Source organism: Lactuca serriola, chromosome 5 (assembly GCF_051521515.1).
Source record: "Lactuca serriola cultivar US96UC23 chromosome 5, Lser_US96UC23_V15, whole genome shotgun sequence".
NCBI classification, from domain to species: domain Eukaryota; kingdom Viridiplantae; phylum Streptophyta; class Magnoliopsida; order Asterales; family Asteraceae; genus Lactuca; species Lactuca serriola.
The window spans coordinates 68600100-68623380 of record NC_136412.1 but is presented as its reverse complement, the minus strand read 5'-3'; the positions used below and the strand labels follow the sequence as shown (position 1 = coordinate 68623380).

Genomic DNA, 23281 nt, shown 5'->3' with positions numbered 1-23281 from the left:
TGTAAATCACAACTACATCACCGTCTTGCATCTAATTACAAACATTTAGAGCTATTAGAAATAAAAAAAAATATCATTAACTTTGGAACACATGAAAATGAATGCTTCGTAATTTCCTTTAATTCTTTACCAAACAACTCGTCAAACATCAATCAAGTAATTTTCAATATCAAAAGTTACACAACAAATTTCGATTATTTCGATCCCAAAGTTTATCATATCTTCAATATATTGCTTCTTGATCAAAATCAAACTAATCGATTTGATTATTTGTTTCTAGAACGACACAAAAACACAATTGAATCTTCAAATTAATTTCCAAAGTCAAACTAATTGATTTGATTATTTGTTTCCAGAATCGACCAAAATGAACTTTGCACAAACAATACAAGGTATCCCATAGCTGGTATTTCTTCACATACCACTAAAAGTTTATGCAAAAACTGAATAATCAAACAGAATAAGCAAACACTATATTTTTCCAAAAATCCGGTTTAACCACCAATCTTTAATAAGTTCCGAAAAAACCACCATTTTTTGGTAAAATGTTGCAGCTCGGCCGTTGTTACCTATTAGAGCCGGTTTTAATTGCGAAAAAACACTATAGTTTCCCAAAAGTTCGGTTTAACCACCAATTTATGAGTGGTTTTTTAGCACAAAATGAAAATTGATGGTTTTTTTTAGCAAAAATGCAAGTCATAGTGGTTGCGATAAAACTTTTATCTAAAAATGGGTGTTTTTTTAGCAAAAATGAAATTTTGGTGGTTAAACCAGAAAAAGTAACAAAATATAGTGGTTTTTTCGTCATTAACCCAACAGAATAATAAATAAATTGAGGAGATTATGACATGGATTCGTGACATGAGTATCTCCGTATTTGTACAATGATGGCATTCCGAACATACCAAAACCAAACAAAAATCAATAACATCACTAAACAAAGATAAACTTGTGAACAATCGATTTGGAAATCATAGAGAGGAGAAGAGAGAAGGGGGAGGAAACAAAGAGACATTTCCTTCACATAAGGGTGGCTTTTGTCAACCGAAATAAAATACAATGACCTTATGTATATTGCATGTATTGGAATAAACTTATCATAATATCTTCATTTGTTGAGTTGAGATCTTTAAGTAGGTTATTTAGTTCAAAACAAATTAACTTTCACTTATGAACATTGTTGATTAGTTTAATTAATGACTATTAAGTAGTAATTTTTACAAATTCGACCAAATTTCTTCCTTCTATTTCCATTTCCACAAGTATCACATCATTTTCTCAAAAAAATTGTTGAACATTATTTAACCAAACAAAACTACAACACTACTACATACATCACATAAAAACAAATAGGCATTTCTTTTTTACTTAATGCAAAAATAACGACTTAATGAAAAAAATCACAACAATGAGCATTTCTCTTTGAAACCTAACATTTATTCTCATAACCCTTTTTTCATATTCTCAAGAAGATTTAGAAGTAATAAGCTCTTCATAACTTGTGTCAACATCTTTTTGTTTGCGGTTTGAAAACAAGCGTCTTATTAGGTGGGCCCAGCTGCATTGACATGTAATATTTACGGAAATGTCCTCACAACTCTCATCTTCTTCATTTTCCTCATGCTTTTTCTGGTTTGATTTATCTTGTAAATCATTTTGCTCTTGTTTAGTTGGTGATCTGTCATAATCCCAGAAACTTTATCATGTTGAACTCAATCAAATGCACATGTTCATCTTATGATGAAAGGGGCATATCGGTCATTTGGCTAATATGAATGTTCATGCAAAAAACATAAGAGAACTTACGCCTCAGATTCCTCCAACTTATAATCTTCTTTTTTTGATCTTTCCTTCACAAGATTGTAACTAACTGATGTATGTCTGACAAACTGAAGCTGCATACAAAATTAAAAAAAATAAACACTTTTTAGTGGCGATTTAAATAGATTCTTTTAGGGGTATTATGATTTCTGTATATAGATGAGCACAAATGTACCTGATCACCATCTTTGATTCCATGAACACGGATAGAATCTTGTTCATCAAGGAGCTTCTGACCCTCAAAAGATAAGCAAAACTGTGCCCACACATGTGACCTTCAAACATGATTTCAAAATTTCATAAATGTATGATAAATAATACGGATTATCATGCACATTAGCACATATACAAATCCAATTTAATTATGATTATGCAATGTTGCAAAAATCAATCAATTTTAGGCATTAGAAAAGAAGAAATGATCCTTGTAGAGAGGATGATTGATTGATTGATTGATTGATTGATTGATTGAACATACCATGAAACCTTGCCAGCTCCATGTTTGGGGAAATGACTAAAAGCATCCTCCACAGCCTGCTTCAGCTGAGCCACAGTAGGGTTCTTCGCAACAGTAATATCTGCATTACGATCGCTAATTATCTCTCGATTTTGAATAGATTAAAGCGAAAACAGTGACTAGAAGTGGATGATTATGAATTATGAATTACTAATTTGGAACTATTTATTCCATGACGATGACGTAAATCAAATTAAAACAGATTGGGAATCAGAGAACTAGTTTACCGAAGGAAGATCCATCTAATTTGAGAACAGTAAGCTTGATAGGTATTAAAGGAAGTTTCCCATACGAAAAGCTCTTGCGAGATAAGGTTTCGATAAGCAACAATGGAGAAAAAGGGCTTAGAGTTGACGAGGAAGAAGAAGAAGAACTGGACTCTACTGATCCATTTATCTCAAACGAAAATTTGTGATTCTTATCAAAATCGGCAGAATCAGCCTTGTCTTCCGCCAAAATTCGCATATTACTTGAATTATGAACAGAGCTGCTTCTGCTTCTGCTTCTGCTTCTGATGGTGACGATAATGATGATGATGATGATGATGATGATCGAGTACTTGGTTGGAATAGAGTTGAATCAGAAAATGTGGGACTGAAAACAACGTAGTATAAGAAGAATCATTCTTTGCTTGAGAATTGAGGGTTAGGGTTTTGCTTTTGGATTTGGAAACCACTTTGGGTGGATTATGCCCGAGAGAGATCCCTCTGCCGCGGTATACTCCATTACTGCACCCTCTAGTGCTCTATAGCTTTCTATAAAGGGAAATTTCTATAAAAACTATAGTAATTTTTTTTCGGTTTCACCATATAAATATTTTTTTATATTAACTGCTAAGAGTTTATTTTTATTTTTATTTAAAAAAAAAAAACACTATAAAATTTTGAATTCTATAAAAGCATGAGTTTGAAAATTATTTGCTTTGACCACTTCAAGAAAGTTTTCTTTTCGACTTAACCATCGAAAGTAAAACCAATATGAAATATTGATTATAACTTAATTATCACAGTACAAAGATTGTGAAGTTAAACAGGCAACAAACTGGGTCGCTAAACCTTCATCAAAAAAAAAAAAAACCATTTTCAATGAAAAATATTTTTCTGTAGGGATTGAAATGGGGGGGGGGGGGGGGGGGGGGGACCATCCATATCTACATCCCCGAGTATATAACATTGTCCTCATCCACATACCTATTTGGACATTTTCCTGATCCATCCACGGTCTATCAACATAATGAATTCAACTTGTGCAAATAATAATAATAATATCAACTTTAATAAGCAAACAAAACCAAATGCAATAATCATATTATGTTTACATCAATCATAAAGTTTAATAAACATCAAAAAAGAGATGTAATGATTGACAAACACTTAGAATTATGAACTCGATTTATTATACGGACTCTATCTCTGTCTCTGTCTCTGAAGCAAAAAAATAATGTCAGGTTCAATAAGCAAACAAAACCAAATGCAATAATCATATTGTGTTTATATCAATCATAAAGTTTAATCAACATCAAAAAGAGATATAATGATTGACAAACACATGGAATTGTGAACGCAATTTATTATACAAACTTTGTCTCTGATGCAAAATAATAATGTCAAGTTTAATAAATGAACAAAACCAAATGTCATAATCATATTGCATTTACATCAATCATAAAGTTTAATAAACATCAAAAAGAGATGTAATAATTGATGAATACTTGGAATTGTGAATGCATTTATTATACAGACTCTCTGATTCAAAAAAAAATAATGTCAAATTCAATAACCGAACAAAACTAAATACCATAATCATATTGATTTACATCAAACATAAAGTTTAATAAACATCAAAAAGAGATTTAATGATAGACAAACACTTAGAATTGTGAACGCATTTATTATATGGATCCTATATCACTAATGTAAAAAAATAATGTCAAGTTTAATAAGCGATAAAAACCAAATGTCATAATCATATATTTTTACATCAATAATAAACATCAAAAAAAGATGTGATGATTGACGAACACCTGGAATTGTGAGCAAAATTTATTATACGAACTGTGTCTCTGATGCTCTAATAAAGATCAATTCATGCTTAGAAGACTTAATTCAAATTCAACAAATTATATATATATATATATATATATATATATATATATATATATATATATATATATATATATATATATATATATATATATATAATCACATCAAAGTGGGGATGGGACGGGTTAGGGATTAATATACCTAACCTCGGCCCCATCTCTAAAGCCTAATGGGTATCCCTTGCCTCATATCCAATACCCATTTTGCGGAGAATATCCGTCTTCAGTTGGAGCGGATTAACCAAGTTCCCCACTCCCCATTGGGGTGGATAAAATTTTCATGCCTAATTTGCAACTTTTTAATGAAAAACCCTTTGGTTTTTTTGAGAAAATATACAAACTTATAGTGGTTAAACTAGAATGAAAATATTTGGATTGTTAAACCAAAAATAATCAAACTACAATGGTTTTTATAGAATTTGGTCTTCCATAATATGTTTACATAATTTATGTAAACAATTACGCTTTTTTATAGAATTTGGTCTTGACACGCATCTTTAGGTTTGGTCCTTTTATGTATACATACCAACTAACACTACCATTTTATATCACATCAATACTTCTATTTTCTCTCTATTACACTTGGATATTAACCTTCATAGTTTTTTCTCAGGAAAAGTTGGTGATAGTAAATGCATTTGGTTATGGAATTATTTGTGGATTGAAAACGCTCCTTGAACCTTAAATTCCCCAAAAATATGTTTTAAATACGTCCAAAAACTACTTTGTGGATTATGTTGTTTTAAAGTGACTGTAATTTATTACTTATGTTTAAAATTTTCAATTTTTCCTACATTCTAGCAACTTCATTTAATATCATCTACTTCATCATGTATCTCGTATGTAATGTACCATAATAAGAATTTCAACCGAAACCTAAATCACTGTGGAATTCAGTTTGATTTTTTTCCGAATACATGTTCTATTATTGATTCATTTATTATAGTATTTTATCTTTACCTTATTACAACAATATTATCCAAATAAAAAGAATTATAGTTAGACAGAGTAAGTTGAAAATAAAATGTTATAATTACGTTTTTTTTCAAAGTACAATATTATTTAGAGCTCAAATAGCGTGTATATGGGCCGATTTTGTTACACAAGATTACATATAATTTGCTAGTGCAAAATGGTACAAAAGAATTATAAAAAAACAATGTTATTATCATGACAATTAGGTCCATTAACATCTTTGTCAATGGACGATGGCATATCACTTCCATTCGTTTCAATAACACATAACAAATCGCGAATACAAATAACAAACATTTTGTTATTTATCTACAACCGCCGAATCTTTTCCAATTCCCGCCTCTCGAACAAGCTTTTCGGTAAAATCCGAAAGCCTCGCGGCTTCCATTCTAAGTTCCTCAAATCCCGGATCTTCAAAACCACACCTCTCAATTCCCATCGAAACATCAACATCGGAATCGGCATCAACAATTACACTCGTTGCTCGTAAAAGCTCTCGACTCATCTCCATTATCTTCTCAAGCGCACTCACCGCCGCCTCAATTTCAATTTCCGCGGCTTCCAATTCCATCTTTTCAATCGCCAATTCCCCCATCGTTCTCTCGCCAATTCTCTCTTGCGCCATCGCATAAAGCCGCCTTAATTCATCAACATCTTGACTCAATTCCCGCTTCATTTCCGCCATCTCATTCTCTCGTTCATCTAACTTTTCCAAAACCGATTTAACCTTGTCTTCTTTAATCATGATCTCTCTTCGAGACCGCAAAACTTCAAATTCCCGTAACCGTAATGTGCCACGGATCACATCTAATTCCGTCTCGACACGTTTCTTTTCCCATTTGGATTCCGGTTTCACGATGGAATCATCGACTTTGTTTGTAAGCTCGAATATCCGTTCCATGACGTTTTTTGCTTCGGAATAGTCAATTCCAGTCTCGATTTTACGTCCCAAAAGCATTTTTAAATTCATGATTTCCCGATTCACTTCATCGAGGATTTCACGAGCATCGGATAGTTCCGATTCCTTCTCGTTTAACATAACCTCGAGACAAACCCGCTCGGATTTCAAACTTTGAATCTCTATTTTCGCGTCCACGAGTTCGGCTTCTTTTGACTCGAGACGATTTTGGATTTCCGAAAATTCCAAATTTCTCCGATTTAATTCGTCTTTAATTTCCAAGATTTCTTCGTTTGCTTTTCGTAACGAATCTTTTTCGGAATTTAACTGATTTTGTAACCCGTCGATTAGCTCTTTCTCGATTAACAAATCACGTTGGAATTCCTGATTCCGACCCTCGGCGAGCCGAAACATAACTCGTTCCTTTTCGACTTCCGTCTCGGCATCTTTAACACTTCTCGTGTAATCACTCAAGCTTTTCCGATGTTCCTCGAGTTCCAAAATCTCATGTTCGAGCACCGCTTGTTGGTCTTCCATCTTTTTCCGGGACAGAATCAGCGATTCCCGTGACGATACCAATTCCGATCGAACATCGGAAAGTAGCATTCTCACCCTCGTTAAATCGTCGAAATATTCAACCGTCGAGGGTAATTCCGTCATTTCTTCATTTGCTACAAGCCAATCCATCGTTTGCTTCTCCAAATTTTCCTCCACAACTTTTAATTTCTCGTTTTCGGATTCGAGAAGCATCGTGGAAATCTCAAGTTCTTCGTTCTTCTCACGTATCGTTTCTTTCAATTCTTCAATCTCAGCCTCTTGTTTTTTCAAAATCTCATTCGTTTCGATCAAAACCCTCGATTTTTCCATAATCTCCAATTCAAAATTCGCGGATTCTTCCGATTTTATCCTCAATTCATCGACCATGACTTTAATTTCATCTTCTTTTAATTCAAGCATCGATCTAGCCAACATCACTTCGTGATCACGTTTTTCAATTTGAAGCTTTAAATCTTCGATTTCGGTCGCTCGAGAAGCCAAATCAAGATTCGCTAAATTCAACTCATTTTCGAGTTTTTCTTGTCTCAAAAAAGCATCCGATATATTTTCTTCTCGTTTATTCAACTCATTTTTCGCATTATTCAAATCGCGATATTCTAATGATATTTTGTTTTCTGCAGCTTCTAAATCTTCTTCTTTTTTTCTTAAAACAGTCAAGGCTGTTTGAAGATCGGATTCGAGTTTTCCAAGGTAGTGTTCTAATTCGATATCTTGAGGTGGATTTGAATTTTTATTTATTTTTTCTTCGAGTTTTTGGGTTTGAACAAATAGTCTTTCTAGAAGAATTCTTGCAGGTTCTATTGCCTCATCACCATTAATACTTTTGTTGTTAATTACCGATTTGATTATCCATGAACATGAATCACTCTTCTTTTTGCAATGGAAAGACCTTCGATTAAACCTATCAAGCCTCACAAAGCAAAGCTACAAGATACAAAAAAAAAAAAAAAAAAAAAAAAAAAAAAAACATAATAATTATTAATCCATGTATTACCTTAATCTAATGCAACCTAAAGTGATTTCAGCATTACTTTTTTTGTTTTATGTACAAGGATCTTAAACCATGTTCTTATAAATAAAACTATCTTGAATTCAAGCAATCATAATCAGCCTCCTAAAAGATCATATAAACTCAATTTTAACAAATCAAATGACATTAGAAGTAAATAAACTAGATTCAGAGCCTTCCATTTTGATAATCTGACTTCAAATAGCCCTAAAAAACCCCCAAAATTCAGCCTATCCATCTATCTACACAATAAAGAATTCACATCAACAAAAAAAACCCTAATAAAATACAAAACGAAACCAATTTCAATTTCAAAACTCCACAAATTAACTCACAGTTCATATATTTCACGAAATATATAATTACATTACAATTAATCAATTCGCACGTATTGCCAATTTCTCAACAAATAACAAACAATTTATTCTGAAACGAATTTCGAAACAATACATAATTGCAATAGACACGCAAATTGAAATGATTTACCTTAGAAGAAGAGGCATTGAAACTGGCCTGTAGAGAAGGTGAAACCGCCGCCATTGTTCAACTTCCGTACACATTCGCCATTCCTTCTCTTCACAAAAAACTCTCAAAATCTCATGAATTTTCGCTCTGTGTATGTGAGTTTGTATGTGTGTGTGTGTGTGCGTGTTATCTGAGATAGAGACTTGAAGATGGAGGAAGGGATGGTGGAGGGAAACGGGAAAGGGGAAAAAGCTTATTTATAGCAGGGACGCAGTTGCTAAAGTGCGCCAGGTGTGAGTGTTATGTTTTTGTCCTGTGTGTAGCCATGAATTGCCTTCCAACGTTTATCCGCTGACTCATATGGAGAGATATGTTTTAAATTACATACACCCTTTTACTTTTAATATAATGTCAAATGGGTCCTTTTACTTTTTTGAAACATCATATGCCCCCTTGCATTTGGATGTTTAAATGCAAATTATTCAAATTTTCATAAGATCAAGAAAATCACAACCAAGAGAGAGATTTTTGTATTTTACTTCGTTTACTATTATAAATCTATTAGATGATATCTCTATCAGAAAAAGCAAACTCGTTATTTGACAATTGAAAATGGAATTTTGAAGAATTAGATGGTCATTTTTTTAACATTGAAAAACATTGCTATTTTGTGATATTACATATACATATTTGGTCATTTATATGATTAACTCTAGAAAACAATTATTACATACCTACTTGAAAGTTAAAATATAATGTGAAATACAATCATTTGTATAGCACATAACATATATTAAATTTTCATAAAACTAATATTGCGGCAATAGTTGCCATATGTTTTTGGATAATCGTTCATGGATACTAGGGCTGTGCAAAAAACCGCACAAACCGCCCGCACCGCACCGCATAATGCGGTTTAGAATTTCGCGGTGCGGTTTGCGTTTCATCATTTTATCAAACCGCACTATATGGTGAGGTTTGCGGTTTGTATTTTATAAAACTGCGGTTCAAACCGCACCGCACCGCATTTTATATATATATATATATATATATATATATATATATATATATATATATATATATATATATATATATATATATATATATATATACTTTTTTTTGTTTTAACTTCAAATCACGATTTAGAAATGATGTATATAAATATATTTCTTACAATAACCAAATATCTATAACGTAACATTAAATCACTATTAGATCAAGATCTCATGGTTGACAAGAATATATCAATTATAACGGCAATATAAAGCAATAACAATGATACTTACAAAACTATAGTAACATGAGTCACAATTTATTAAAAACGATTTAACTCGAAAATTGTATTTGTTTTTATAAAATGAAAGCAATCATTTTTTTTTAACCCGGTCAGGTTTTTGGTTTTTTGATAGATTTAATGTTAAACAACTCATCAAACCGCACAAACCGCATAAACCGCCCGCATCAAACCGCACCACATCATGCGGTTTTAAACATCTGTGGTGCGGTTTGCGGTTTCTAAAATATTCAAACCGCATATTCGGTGCGGTTTGCGGTTTTGACTCGAAACCGCACCGCGCACACCCCTAATGGATACACATGATTTTTTGCATGGTGACAATAAAATGAAGGGTATAATGGGTACAAACTACGAAGCTAGAAAGAAGATTGAAGGTGTAAATTAAAGTTAGTTAAAGTTTGAGGACTATTTGTTTATATTATTGATATTTATGGGTGAGAAATGGTGAAGAAAAACATTGTTGGTTGGAAAGTTGGTTTTGGAATCTTTACTTGTGTTTTCTTTTGAGTTTGGAAGCTCGTGACTTTAATGACCATAGATGATACAACTTAAGTTTAAGTCGACATAGTTTTAAAGCTATGACATTTTCAATCGTACTATCGACATGTTTTGTTTTATTAATAATTTGTAAATAGTTTTTTCTTCCTATAAATTAATTTATGTTATAAAGTTATAAGAATTTTGTAATCGCCTGTCAGTTAATTCCTTGTAGTTTTAATATGTGTTTAAAACTAGTTAACTTATTTATATTTAATATAATTCCATTTTATTATTATGTTAGTAATAAGTTTGTTTTTTTAATAGTAACAACATTAAACAATCCAATTAAACTTATCACGGGATGTATTTATCAGAACCTAATCTATCTAGAGCTAAATATGCAAATAATATTTAAAATGATTTATACGAGTTATTTGTTTAAATGATTACCACTCTTAGGTGCTTTATATTTGAGATATTGCGAATTTATAATGCTTCGTAAAAGTTTTATGGTCACGTGGTTATTATATATTTTAGTGATAAAGCACATACGGATTTTAGCTTACATTTTGTAATGTGTTTTTCAGGAACTGTAAACCATATTACAACAGCAACAGCAGCAACAATAGATTCCTGAAATCTCATTGAAATGTCGACATTCATGTTTTCAAAAGTAGTTTGTCACAAAAAAAGACATTGGGCCAAAGAAACCTGTAAATGAGAACAATAAAAGTCATATTCTTTTTCATTAAAGATAGGTTACACAACTAAGAATCTTGCTATTTTGACTTTGCAATATGTTTTTTTAACATTAAAAAAAATGGTAACTGTAAAAATCTTCTATCCTATTAAAGGTTTGAATTTTTATTTTCGTTAATTTGATAGTAGTAATTCTCCTTGGTAATAGAATTATATTTACTGATTTTATAGTCATCTTAATTGAAATAAAAGTGCCATGAAAACCCGACCCATTTTTAATGTGTTGGACACCATTCGGGAGGCCCAAGCAGAGGCCGTGTATCTGAGTTCGTCACCGATAGCCGAGGGCTTTTGACCTTTCAGGGTCGGATATGGGTGCCGTTTGCGGTGGGGCACGTACCATTCTGATGGAGGAGACGTACATGTCAAGGTTTTCGATTCATCCAGGGGCCACTAAGATGTATTTAGACCTGAAGAGAGAGTATTGATGGCCCTGTATAAAGAGGGATGTGGCGTGGTTTGTTGAGAGGTGCTTGACCTGTCGCAGGGTTAAGGCCGAGCACCAGCGTCCGCATGGCAAGTTGCAGCCACTTGAGGTTACCCAGTGGAAGTGGGAACAGATTTCTATGGATTTTATCACCAAATTGTCGAGGACTGCAAGAAGTGTTGACGCAATTTGGGTGATCGTTGATCGGTTGACGAAGAGTGCTCACTTCCTTGCTATCAGTGAGAGCTCTTCCGCTGAGAGGCCGACAGAGTTGTATGGAAGAGAGGTGGTATCGCGAAATGGTGTACCGATCTCGATTGTGTCAGATCGAGATGTACGTTTCACTTCCAGGTTCTGGAAGAATTTCCATGAGGAGTTGGGTACGAGATTGCATTTCAGTACCGCCTACCACCCACAGACAGACGGGCAGAGTGAGCGGACGATTCAGACGCTCGAGGACATGCTTCGAGCATGTGTGTTGGACTTCGGAGGAAGTTGGGACACGTATTTTCCTTTGGCTGAGTTTTCCTATAACAACAGCCACCATTCGAGCATTGGTATGCCTCCCTTCGAGTTGTTATATGGGAGGAGGTATCGGACTCCCATCTTCTGGGGAGAGGTAGGGCAGCGAGTGATGGGCAGCACTGAGATAGTGCTTCAGACAACTGAGCAGATTCAGCAGGTCGGATAGAGGTTGTTGACAGCGCAAAGTCGCCAAAAGAGTTATGCGGATAGGCGACGATCCGAGCTTGAGTTTATGGTGGGAGATTTCGTACTCCTGAAGGTATCTCCTTGGAAAGGAGTGACCCGATTCAGGAAAAAAGGCAAGCTGGGGCCCCGGTACATTGGTCCGTTCAGGGTGACCGCTAGGGTTAGTAGTGTAGCGTATCGCTTAGAGCTACCTGCGGAGTTGAGCCAGATTCATGACACCTTCCACGTGTCCCAGTTGAGAAAGTATATAGCCAACGAGTCGGCGGTGGTACCATTGGAGGATATTCAGGTGGATGCGAGCCTGAATTATGTGGAGAGGCCAGTCGCGGTGGTGGATCGGAAGATCAAGGTTTTGAGAAACAAGGAAGTGTCACTGGTTCAGGTTCAGTGGCAGCATCGGAAAGGGTCCGAGCTGACTTGGGAGCCAGAGGCGGAGATGCGGAAGCAACATCCAGAGCTGCTTGTAGAATGAGACTTCGAGGGCGAAGTCTGATTCTAGTGGGGGAGAATTGTAACATCTGAATTCTCAGGTATCTTATTTTAATTATTTATTTTGAGTTTTATGGAGGGACTCGGCGAGTTGACGCTCAGACTCGCCGAGTAGGATCGCGAATTCTTGTCTGAATTAATGATCGGACTCGACGAGTCGATGCGTGGACTCGGCGAGTCCGCGCTGTAAAGTGAAACCCTAAATCTCAGGGCCTGAGCCCTATTTAAAGGCCCTTATGGTCATCATTTGCGGCCACTACTCCCATGAGAAACCCCTAGAGAGCAAAGAGAGCTTAGAGTGCATTTTGGAGACTAATTCTTCATCCTTTGGTGTAACCTTGCAAGAAGGAGTGAGAAAATCCAAGTTAGATCGATTGTGGAGCTTGGATCTGTGTTGTTCACACTAAGATTCACGTTTTGAGGTACAAGTTCCTTCCTATTCGTGTATTTGATAGATTCCTTGAATCTAGGGTTTCCTTTGCACCATTTTGAGTTAGATTGTTAAGCATATGATGTCCCTTTGGGTGTAGATGATAGATCTGGACCTTGAGAGGTCCAAAAGGTCCCAAGCTTCCAGCTTTATGAGGTTTCATGTGAGCCTTGAGAGTAGAACCCCATTTTAAAGATTATTTCTCCATTTTTGGTCTTATAAGCATTACATGAACGTAAAGTTTGAACCTTTACGTGACTTTCGAGTGTTAGAAGGTTAGATCTACTAGTTGGAGAAGCAGATCTGACCTCAGAAGATCGTTTGAGTGTTTTCATGGGAGGAACTCACCGAGTCCATAAGGGGACTCGACGAGTTGAGTCGGGTTGCCCCGCGATTCGCGACCTGTGATAACCCGTTGAGTGTAGGGTTGACTCAGCGAGTCGAGTGAGGACCAGGGGCGAAGAGGACATGCATGGACTCGCCGAGTCACACGAGTGCACTCGACGAGTCTGGTCAAAGTTTGACCGTTGACTTTTGTTGAATTTCAGGGTTTGGTCAACAATTGGACTTGTGGACCATTTGAAGGGTAAAATGATCTTTTAGCCTTCTTAGAGGACATGGAAGAGACTAGTCTAGCCTGGGGAGCCGTTATTTGAGATAATTATTTATGTGTTTAGGCGAAGGCTAGATCAGTGTATACGTGTGCGAGATTATCCAAGATATCCGAGGTGAGTCTTCTCACTATACATTACCTAGAGTGGTATCTATGTGTAGACCGGAGGGTCTTGTGTTCTATGTGTATGTTTGAGATTATGTGTTTTGATATATGTATGTTATGAATTGTGTGGACCGGACTGGAGGGTCCAACGATATAGACCGGACTGAAGGGTCCAACGATATAGACCGGGCAGAAGGGTCCAACGAGCTATGACCGGACCAGAGGATCCAACGAGCTACGGGGCTGGAGGATCCCGCTGAGACACATTGGCCGGAGGGTCATACTGTGGCCTTGAGTGGCGTATGTGTTGTATGTGGTATTTTGGGGAACTCGCTAAACATTTATGCTTACAATTGTTGTGTTATGTGTTTCAGGTTCTAGTGATGATCGTGGGAAGGCGCCGACATGATCCGTACACACTCGTGGAATATATGTTTTGAGATTCTGGGATATGTTTTTTGATGATAACAATTGATACACTATGTTTTGACATTATTTTATGAGTAAATGTATGTTTTTTAAAAATGAAAAATTGTTATGAAAATTTTACGTTGTTACAAATACATGCAAGAGTCACACAGACAGCTAGCATCCTATAAACATAAATGAATGGGCCGACATTGGTACCTTCAACCCGCGAATACTATGAGGAGACGTACCTTAATTTGAAGATAACTGAAATCTCACACATGCAGCTGCTACAATGCTCATCGCACTGAACACATGCAAACCAACCCTAATTAATAATTAGGGTAATAACCCATATTCAAAGGTCCAAATCATATTCCCTCTTACTAAGGGTAAAATACCATTTTACCCTTCCCATACTAGTGGCCCAAGGCACAAAATGCACTTCTCGGAGTATGCCATACGTACCCCCTCATTACACCCTACGTACTCGGCGACCACATAAAAGATCACCGACAAAACCCCCGTTATGCCTCGTGTACATAAAGGTTACGCCCTATGTAAACCTTTGTTGTCCAAAACCGCCTTTTAAGCTTTTAATACCTAAAGACTAAACGTCCAACTCACAGTTCTTAATCTTAGGAAGGTCTTAATTGATAAAGTTGACAACTTTAAGCTTTTGCATAGATTCATAAAGCCCAAGACCAAACCCTAAGTCCATAATACTCTTTAATAACCTCAAACTCTTGCATGAGTGAGAAATAGCAACAAATACTACATTTTTATGACACAAGATCCTCAAAAACAACATAAAGTGACAAACTTAGCTTTTACTTACAAGAACCAAACCATAGGACCAAAAGCATGCAAATCTCAAAGCTAGTCTAGATCTAAGCCATAGAACCATAAAGGTAAGAGCTTTATACCTCTAAAAGCTTGCAAAGGTGATAAAAGTTCTGGATCTTCAAGCTCCAGGCCCACCAATCCTCAAAGATGAACTTATCCTTCTTCCACAAGGCACCAAGAACACTCTAAAGGTCCAAAACAATCTCTCAAGGATTAGGGTTTCGAAATGACCATTTAGGGAGAGTGGAGGTTGATTATGAAGAGGCCTCATAGGACTTAAGGTGTTTAAATAGAGGTTCAACCCTAAATTTTTAGGGTTTTGGGTCAGCTCGAGTACCCCCTGCGTACCTCTTGTGTATGCCCAACGTACTCAAAGGAGTCCCCGCCTCCTTTAATGAGCTACACCCAGGGTACGCCCCGCTTAATGGACCAAAATTGCAATTTTTTTTAAACCTTTAAGTCATAATTGAAAATACCTGGGAACATAGGTGTTACACAAGCACTTTATAATAAAAATGTTCATTGGTTTGTGTGGTAGCAAAACGAAGTTTTTAATAAATTATTTGTATCAAGTCAAATGGAGGGGTTGAATATTTAGAATCAGTCTCAAAACTAATTTTTACTACAAGAGACAATACATCTTTTTGTTGTAAACAACAAATCTATTTTACTCCTAAATTACTCTTTAATTCCACTTATGTCCACTGCAACACTTGAACCCTTAACCTCAAGAATGCATGACAACATCAGATACCGATGGTTTAGAAGTCATTTGGTAGACAATACACTTTTTGATAGAATAATTCAAAGATTATATGAATTAAATGTTTTTCTAGTCTCTTTATAATGCCACTAACTCTTTCTTTAATCAATGATATTTCATTTTACTCTCTAACTATAATAAGCTTTAAATATTTGTTATTTATTAACTAATTAATTTTTTTAATAATAAATTTTTAATAGTATTTTATTTTAATGTTTGATATTAAATATTAAGTTCATAATTATAATATACTAGTTTTGGTTTTTTATAATTATATATTTAAGAATTTATCATCTTTCTTATTTTCTAAAAAAAATTCAAAAAGTAATATATTACTTTATTTAAATATTTTTGTCATGTAACCATATATAAATCAGAGTTATTAAGCGTGTAGGTTAAAGTAAAAGTATTATTGTCAGAAACTATTAGTTACTTTTGAAAAGTTATACGAACAACTTTTTAAAATCTCACAAAAAGCTACGTTTAGGAGTTTTTGGTTTAGTTTCGTAATCTGGTTAGAAAGTTTCACTCAGGGATGTATCAATTGCTGCTAAGGTATGGCCATTACTGCTAGGCATGAGATTTATAACCGGACCGGAACCAGAACCGGTTGAACCAGAATATGCTAAACCGGTCCGGGTATTGGGTTTTAGGAATAGTCTTATCCAAGTTTCGGGTATTCCGGGTTTGAATCCAACGGTCGGGGTAAACCGGGTAAAAGAACTGGAATCGGGTTAGATAGATTAATCGGATACGTACGTACATCCTTATCTCCATATTTTTCACATTGTTCGATGGTGCTCTTCAATCTGTGATCGACATTCCTCTTCATTGTTGATTTTTTCCTTACTTAGCCATTGTGATCGACATCAACCTATTCTGTGTGATCACATAACTAGCAAAAAAAAAAAAAAAATCAATTCACCTCTACTCTCTATGATCACGTACTAACCAATTGTATTTGTATTTTTTAAGCATCTTTAGAAAATTGAAATTTGGTGGTTTGTCTTTTACTAACCAATTGTATTTGTATTTATTAAGCATCTTTAGATTACAACAATCTTCTTAAAATTATTAAACATAAAATGCTTTATTATGTACAAAATAACATATAATAGCCGAATCATTAGTAATTTACAAATTCGTTCGTTCTCCTATATTGTGTTTACAAGATTGATCCAATGCCAAAATGCCATAAGAAAATCTAAATTGTTAGACTTTATAATCAGCAAATTAAAACCATAACAGAAAATTTAAACATTCAAACCAACTATATATAAGATGATAGAACCCCTAAAAAAGTGATGACAGAACAACTCATCCTAGTTATCTAAAGCCTAAAATATTCCAACATGACACATTCAAACCAATTTTTATTATTTTGATCCAACTAATATATGTAAAAGTCTTACAATTTACACGCTTCATTGAAAATTAAATTTCACAAATATATATATATATATATATATATATATATATATATATATATATATATATATATATATATATATTACTTAAATTCATTTCAAACAACTAAGTACAAAAATTCCATTTTTTTTTTTCCGATCTAAACCCATTTTACCCGGTTCCACCCTACCCACTTTGATATTTCAGGGTTTTCCGGTTCTAGACTCACTTTACCCAGCCACATACCCGGAACCAGTTCGTATATATCGGTCCGGTTTCCGGGTTTTCCAGGTCCGGGTCTAACGGACCAGATTCGGACCCACTTTCATCCCTACTGCTTACCCTTTGACACAAGCCCACAAAAAAGCTATTTTAGAAGTCAACTCATTTAGGCAGGCTTTATAGTGGTGTCAAAACATTAATAAGTTAATAATCCTTTCAATTCAGATTTCCCACTCAAAACTAAACCAAACCGAAACTTTGATTCTTACATATATGAAATCTAGACCATCATTTAAAAGAAGTTTTAATTCAATTTTTCAGCTTCGAATTTTTGGTTTTTTTCAAGTTCATGTTGGTTTGTCCGTTTTGTATTTAAACTCCACCTACAATTACACACATCAAACAAAAAAAGTCTCATATACAACACTTTCTCCAGACAGACAAACAGACATGAATAAAAAAGAAACAAGCCCTAAAATTTGGAATTACCCACAAAGGTAATGTAATGTTAGTAAAGCATCATATGCTATGATATATATTTGTGGTATATGTACACTTCCATCTTCTGTATCTAACCAACCAACCTCTTGTTTTTTTTTTCTTTTTAAGACTTATCCAATGAAATTTCCATGTCTTTTGTTGTTGTTGTTGTTATAACGCCTGTTTTGAGGGCCCCATCAAAAAGAAGACTCACTTGTCTTCTCAATGTGATATTATCCACCAGAATTTCCGATAATATTTTCCTAAGTTTTTTATTATTATTATTTGTTGGGTTCTCGCCATCATCAAAACTATCATCTTCTGCTAACATCTGCGCCTGAACAATTTTTTATTAAAAAAAAAAAAAAAAAAAAACACAACATATGTAAATATGTTTTTTAGGGTTTTTTTTTTTTTGAAATGTTGGTTTGTAAATATTATAATGTACCTGTGCAAGGAGGGCTTCCATTCGATCATCAGATATTTTCACTAGTTGTAAAGCATCTTCAACAGATGGTGAACAAATGACTAATTTGTCCTCGCTACTTCCATTTATTACCAAATTCATGCTGCACTCTTTTAGGCGTTTTTGAAGAACATCACATTCGTGAAGCAGCTTCATTCTACCAGCTTTCTCCTCCTCCATTCTTTCTTTTTCTTGTTGCACTAGTTTCTGTTAACCACAAATTTCAAATACATTAAAATGACCATTTTACCCTTCTATTCCAAAAAAATTAATTTTTTTAATTACCTCTGCCTCTGATTTCCCGATAAGTGATTGATTAAGCTGCTGTTTCAATTCAGCTTGTGATGTTCTAAGTGATTTAACCTCTTTCACAAGAATTTTCACATCTGCTTTTGATTTGATTTCTAATTCTTGATGTTTCTTTGATACTTGTTCAAGTTTACTTTTGGTATCTTCCAATTCCTGAAGCAACTCATCTTTTTCTTCAATCACAGATTTCATTTCCACCTTTTCATCCTGAAAAATCTTTAACTTGTTAATAATTGTTGTAAACTTAGTTTAATACTAAAATAAATGGAATAATAATAAAAACCTGTTGAGATTGAGACTTCAATTTAAACTCCATTTCAAGTGATTTCCTTCTAAGTTCTTCCATATCCCATTGCATTTGAGTAACTCTTTCTCTTTCCATTAAAATTGCTTGATGAAGATTTTCTTTACTTCTCACTTTTGTAGTTTCAAGCTCCTCCTCCAAATCCTTCACCTATTATATAAACATCAAACTTACATAATTAAATACATAAAACACATTTTTAAATTTTTAAATTCAAAAATCATATTCATATTCATACTTTTGTTGTAAGATAATCTTTAACTGCTATTTCTTGATTCAATCTTGAAATCAAATCCTCCATATCTGTTTTTGCAGTTCCAAGTCTTCTCTTCATACTTACAACAACCCTATTCATTTTTTGTTGTTGCCCTAAAGGAAGAACTAAATTTTTTACATCATTTGATTCCTTAATAATCTCATTATTCCCATTAAAAAACTTTTCAGAAACATAATCACCATTTTTCTCACTGCTACTACTACTACTACCCTTCATGTTAATCTCTCGTGAATGATTTGTATTCCTAGAATACCCTTCAACTTGGTCTAGAATTGCATTTCCCATTAATAAGCCTTCATCAATATTTGAAACACCATGTTTGACTAGCTTTTCTAGTGGGCCCACTAAATCTTCATCTAGAGATAAATCTTCTGATATGTTGTCTCTTGAGGTTCCAATTTCTGAAGTCTCATCATAAGCAGTGTCACTGTTGTAATCTGGTGTGCTTTCAGATTCATTTGGATGAATATGTGGAGAAGAAGAAGATACAGTGGCACTTGATTCACCAATTTGTGGATTTTCATCTTGGAATGCTGTGTAAGAAATAATAATTTACTTTTTTGTTTATTTGTTTTTCTTTTTTTTTTTCTTATTGGGAATGTATTGTATCTAACCGATAATAACAGTGAAAATGATTTGTATTTGATAGAGTTGTTGTAATTGAGTGTGAAATTTGTAAAGTATAATGTTTTAGTAAGGAAGAAAGAAGAAATTTTCATAGAGTGTGAAGTTATACAAGAAATAAGATAGAAAAAAAAAACCTTATATTTTTTGGTTTTTTTTTCTGGATTAAACCTTAAGTTTATTTTTTGTCCTGAAAAAGACCTTGCATTTTTTTCTTTTTTTTCAATCTGGCCCTTTTAGTCATTTTTTTTTTTTCAGGTTTTATGCAGAAAAGTCGCATTATTTTGGGAAAACTTTTGATAAAGTCCTAAATCTATTTGTTTTTGAATAGAAAAGTCCCGATTAGATTTTGCCAAAGTTAACGAAAAAGTCCTTTTTTATTTATTTTAACAGGAAATGACAGAGTGTGTGATTTTCCCAAAATAATGGGAAAAAAAAATTAGGACTTTATCAAAAAAATTCCCAAAATAACGGGACTTTTCTGCGTAAAACCCTTTTTTCCGAAAAAACTTGTGAAATGTGAAGGTTTTTTTCGGAGAAAAACTAAAAAAGTTAGAGGGTTTTTTCAAAAACAGTTAGAAGGTTGAGGGTTTTTTTCGAAAAAAGGGACAAACTTGAGGGTTTTTTTTGGGAAAAATGAAAAAATACAAGGTCTTTTTCAGGAAAATAAATAGTGAATTTACATACAAGATCTTGCAGCAGATTCAAGTTCAAGAAAGGATGCCACTACAATGCTTCTTGATATATCAATGTCTGATAGCAGTTTTGTCATCCACTCTTCCAAAGAGCAACGCCTCTACATAATAAGATTTATACAAATCTTAAATACCCATAAAAGATTTTTTAACAAAATATCAAAAACATTCATCAATAATGACTAAAATCAAATAGTAACTATCACCTCTTCTAATAAAGTTCGGCTTTTTAACCTCAAGAGTCCCTTTGGTGGAGCTGGTGGGAGGTTCTTTTTGGGAAATGCTTTCCTAAGCTGCAAAAAACAAATTAAAAATGATATTAAAAAAAAAAAAAAAAAAAAAAAAAAAAAAAAAAACATTATAAGAACATGATTAACAAATGGAAATGTAACTTACAGCAGCAAGCAATCTTAAGAAATCATTAAATCTTCTTGATACTGTTCGTGTTGTTGTGACCCCTTCAGGAGATTGTAAACCAACCTGAACCCTATAAAACTGTCTTAAGAATGTTAAAAACATGTAAAATTACATTATTATCCTTTTGACTTTAGATAATAAGTGAGTAGGAAGTACCACAACAGGATCTGAGTCTCTAGATTTTGGAAGGACAACCCATGTTGGGATTGTGATGCAGTAACTCCATCCTGTTCTTGGATCATGTGGCCAAATTGTATCCCTTCCATTCTGCAGAATATGGAGTTTTCAAACACAAATTTCACATCATATAAACACTTTTTTTTATTATATAGTATAGAAATCAATGTAAAATTGTAAATTAGCCACATATGATCTTCCTTTTCATTGTATCACAATCTACTTCCAAGATTGTCACTGTAGATAGATAGATACCTTTTTGCTTTGTTTTTATGGATTCTTTTAACTGTTTCATTTAAACATCATATACAAGTTTAGTAGCACAATTACTTGTGATGAAGAAAGATTGTATCTTGTTTTCAAATTTTCAATCTAAGCTTATGAGTGGAAAACTTGGGTAACACAATCAATGCAGTTTACAGAAAACTCCTTGAGGTTCCAATTCCATCTTATTTCAAGGTCAGGAATCAGGATAGTTAAGTAATTTTACAGTTTATCTCTATAGTTAGCTTTCTTACAACTCTTTGACCCTAAATATTTTGAAAATCATAATCATAATCAGTTTTTACCAAACAACCTGAACTGATCATCAAAGTCACAATGATCTCTTTAAATAAAGTAGCTTTCAAACAACTGAATCCAACTTCAAATGTAAGCAATACATTTGATGAGCATGAACAAGTTCTCACAGTTTCTATCCACATTCAACTATAAGTATGGAATTTATGGAGTAAGCTAATGGACTAGCATCAAGCTAGACAAATTCAAAACTTAAAATTGGAATAGGGACACAAATTGTGCTCCAATCCAAACATTGAATGCAATGACAACTACTACGTCTGAAACTTCACATCCAATCTATATAATACCCGTATAATTCGACTTCGATGAACAGAATAACGAACAGGTAAGTAAAGAACCAACTCAATTCTTCGATCGGAAGTAAAGTAAATCAAAAATTGGATCAGAATTTAATCGTGATATAAACAAAAACAGTACCCATTTTTTAGGTGGAGGGCTCCAATCCATCCCCAAAGGCAAAGGCGAAGTCCCATCGTGTCTATGCTTCGGAGGACTCCCCCGTCGCTCCATTTTCCGATCAGTTTCTCCCTTCTCGCAGACACCCAACGTTATCCCAAAATTAAACAATCTATTCTTCGAATCGAGGATAATAATAACTCACTAGGGTTTTTGGTCAGATCGGAGAGACCAAAGTAGAGGAAGAAACAAGAGACGGAAGTTGACAGGTGGCCTGACTCCCAACAAGTGTAATTGTTGTCAGTATTTACATTACTTTTTGACGAATTCAAGTCCAGCCATAGCTTCCTCTGTTGGATTGAGATTCAAGAGAGATGGAAACTATGCAATTTCCCTTGATGGCGAAGGCAAGACGGAGATCAATGTCGTGTTTTAGGCTTCTGGGAGAAATTGATTCCAAAGTCTTGATTGAATGGAATAAAAAGGGTTGTTGACACATAAATCACTATTTCGTTGGCAAATAGGTCATTAAAATGAATCTAAGGATTAAAGTAAAGCTATTTCACTATGGTAAGCTTCTAAAATGGAGTGCTTTATCAGGAAACCATTTTTTATTGGAATTTTACAAAATGACCCGTTTAAATTGCAAAACATACCTTGTGTTATTTTGTTCACATAAAGCATAGGTCTCATTATTCGCAAGAAACATGTACAAAAGATACAACCGTTACCAAAGTCTTAATAGAGCTCGTTAAGGTACTAAATGAAGTTTGTTATCAAAACCACATACATGACTAGTAAAGTACCTCATTCCGATAAAGTACAACCCTACATCTTCATGATTTCATATCATTTCACGAGTGTTAACAACGAGCTTTACTTAAAATATTAAAATTATATATAGAAAACTATGATCTACCTATGGTGAAGGTGGTGATCTACCTATCATTCATGCATTCATCGGTTATTTGCTTTGAAATGATCGTAAAAAAAAAAAAAAAAAAAAAAAAAAGATTGTCGGCTCTAGGTAGGAGTGTCGTTGTTACTGTGTTAGGCTGATCTGAGTAAGTTGGGTTGGGTCTCGCCTTGTCTTGGGTTGTGTTCAATCTAAGCCTCACCTGGTTGTTGGGTTACCTTGAGCTAGAATGTTGACAATGATGGGTATGCTATTGAGCCCTATGTCATGGGATGACTCAATCATCGTGTGTCATTTAGTGATTCTCTGACTAAGTCAGGCTTAGAACACTTTCTTA

General features: G+C 34.2%; 3 protein-coding genes across 4 annotated transcripts; all 3 read right to left on the bottom strand.

Moving 5' to 3' along the window:
* Window positions 1–1224: 1224 nt before the first annotated feature.
* LOC145052585 (uncharacterized) lies at window positions 1225–3082 on the bottom strand. Its single transcript, XM_079000423.1, has 5 exons — window positions 2566–3082; window positions 2300–2399; window positions 1997–2096; window positions 1807–1895; window positions 1225–1678 (listed from the first exon to the last, which is right to left on the bottom strand). Exons 1-5 carry the CDS (start codon window positions 2801–2803, stop codon window positions 1465–1467), a joined length of 741 nt encoding a protein of 246 aa, XP_078856549.1. The 5' UTR covers window positions 2804–3082; the 3' UTR covers window positions 1225–1464.
* Window positions 3083–5532: 2450 nt separating this feature from the next.
* LOC145052584 (Myosin heavy chain-related protein) lies at window positions 5533–8658 on the bottom strand. Its single transcript, XM_079000422.1, has 2 exons — window positions 8366–8658; window positions 5533–7794 (listed from the first exon to the last, which is right to left on the bottom strand). The coding sequence occupies exons 1-2, from the start codon at window positions 8417–8419 to the stop codon at window positions 5716–5718; spliced, it is 2133 nt and encodes a 710-aa protein (XP_078856548.1). The 5' UTR covers window positions 8420–8658; the 3' UTR covers window positions 5533–5715.
* A 9041-nt stretch (window positions 8659–17699) lies between these two features.
* LOC145052583 (PX domain-containing protein EREL1-like) lies at window positions 17700–22553 on the bottom strand. 2 transcript variants are annotated; one of them, XM_079000421.1, is made up of 10 exons: window positions 22050–22553; window positions 21030–21140; window positions 20853–20951; window positions 20663–20749; window positions 20449–20557; window positions 19099–19670; window positions 18840–19010; window positions 18533–18763; window positions 18230–18454; window positions 17700–18112 (listed from the first exon to the last, which is right to left on the bottom strand). In XM_079000421.1, exons 1-10 carry the CDS (start codon window positions 22140–22142, stop codon window positions 17906–17908), a joined length of 1905 nt encoding a protein of 634 aa, XP_078856547.1. In that variant the 5' UTR covers window positions 22143–22553; the 3' UTR covers window positions 17700–17905. The 2 variants fall into 2 exon arrangements, with proteins under 2 accessions (XP_078856547.1, XP_078856546.1); XM_079000420.1 differs by having other exon boundaries at window positions 17700–18118; window positions 22050–22550.
* Between the last annotated feature and the right edge of the window lie 728 nt (window positions 22554–23281).

Excerpts from the sequence above, each read along its gene's own strand:
- LOC145052585 (XM_079000423.1), bottom strand. The coding sequence starts at position 2,803 with ATGCGAATTTTGGCGGAAGACAAGGCTGATTCTGCCGATTTTGATAAG. Across the intron at positions 2,400-2,565 it reads ATTAGATGGATCTTCCTTCG|ATATTACTGTTGCGAAGAAC; the intron begins GTAAACTAGTTC and ends ATCGTAATGCAG. Across the intron at positions 1,896-1,996 it reads GAATCAAAGATGGTGATCAG|CTTCAGTTTGTCAGACATAC; the intron begins GTACATTTGTGC and ends TTTTGTATGCAG.
- LOC145052584 (XM_079000422.1), bottom strand. The coding sequence starts at position 8,419 with ATGGCGGCGGTTTCACCTTCTCTACAGGCCAGTTTCAATGCCTCTTCT. Across the intron at positions 7,795-8,365 it reads TCAATGCCTCTTCTTCTAAG|CTTTGCTTTGTGAGGCTTGA; the intron begins GTAAATCATTTC and ends TGTATCTTGTAG.
- LOC145052583 (XM_079000420.1), bottom strand. The coding sequence starts at position 22,142 with ATGGAGCGACGGGGGAGTCCTCCGAAGCATAGACACGATGGGACTTCG. Across the intron at positions 19,671-20,448 it reads TGAATCTGCTGCAAGATCTT|CATTCCAAGATGAAAATCCA; the intron begins GTATGTAAATTC and ends TTTCTTACACAG. Across the intron at positions 19,011-19,098 it reads AAGATTATCTTACAACAAAA|GTGAAGGATTTGGAGGAGGA; the intron begins GTATGAATATGA and ends TTTATATAATAG.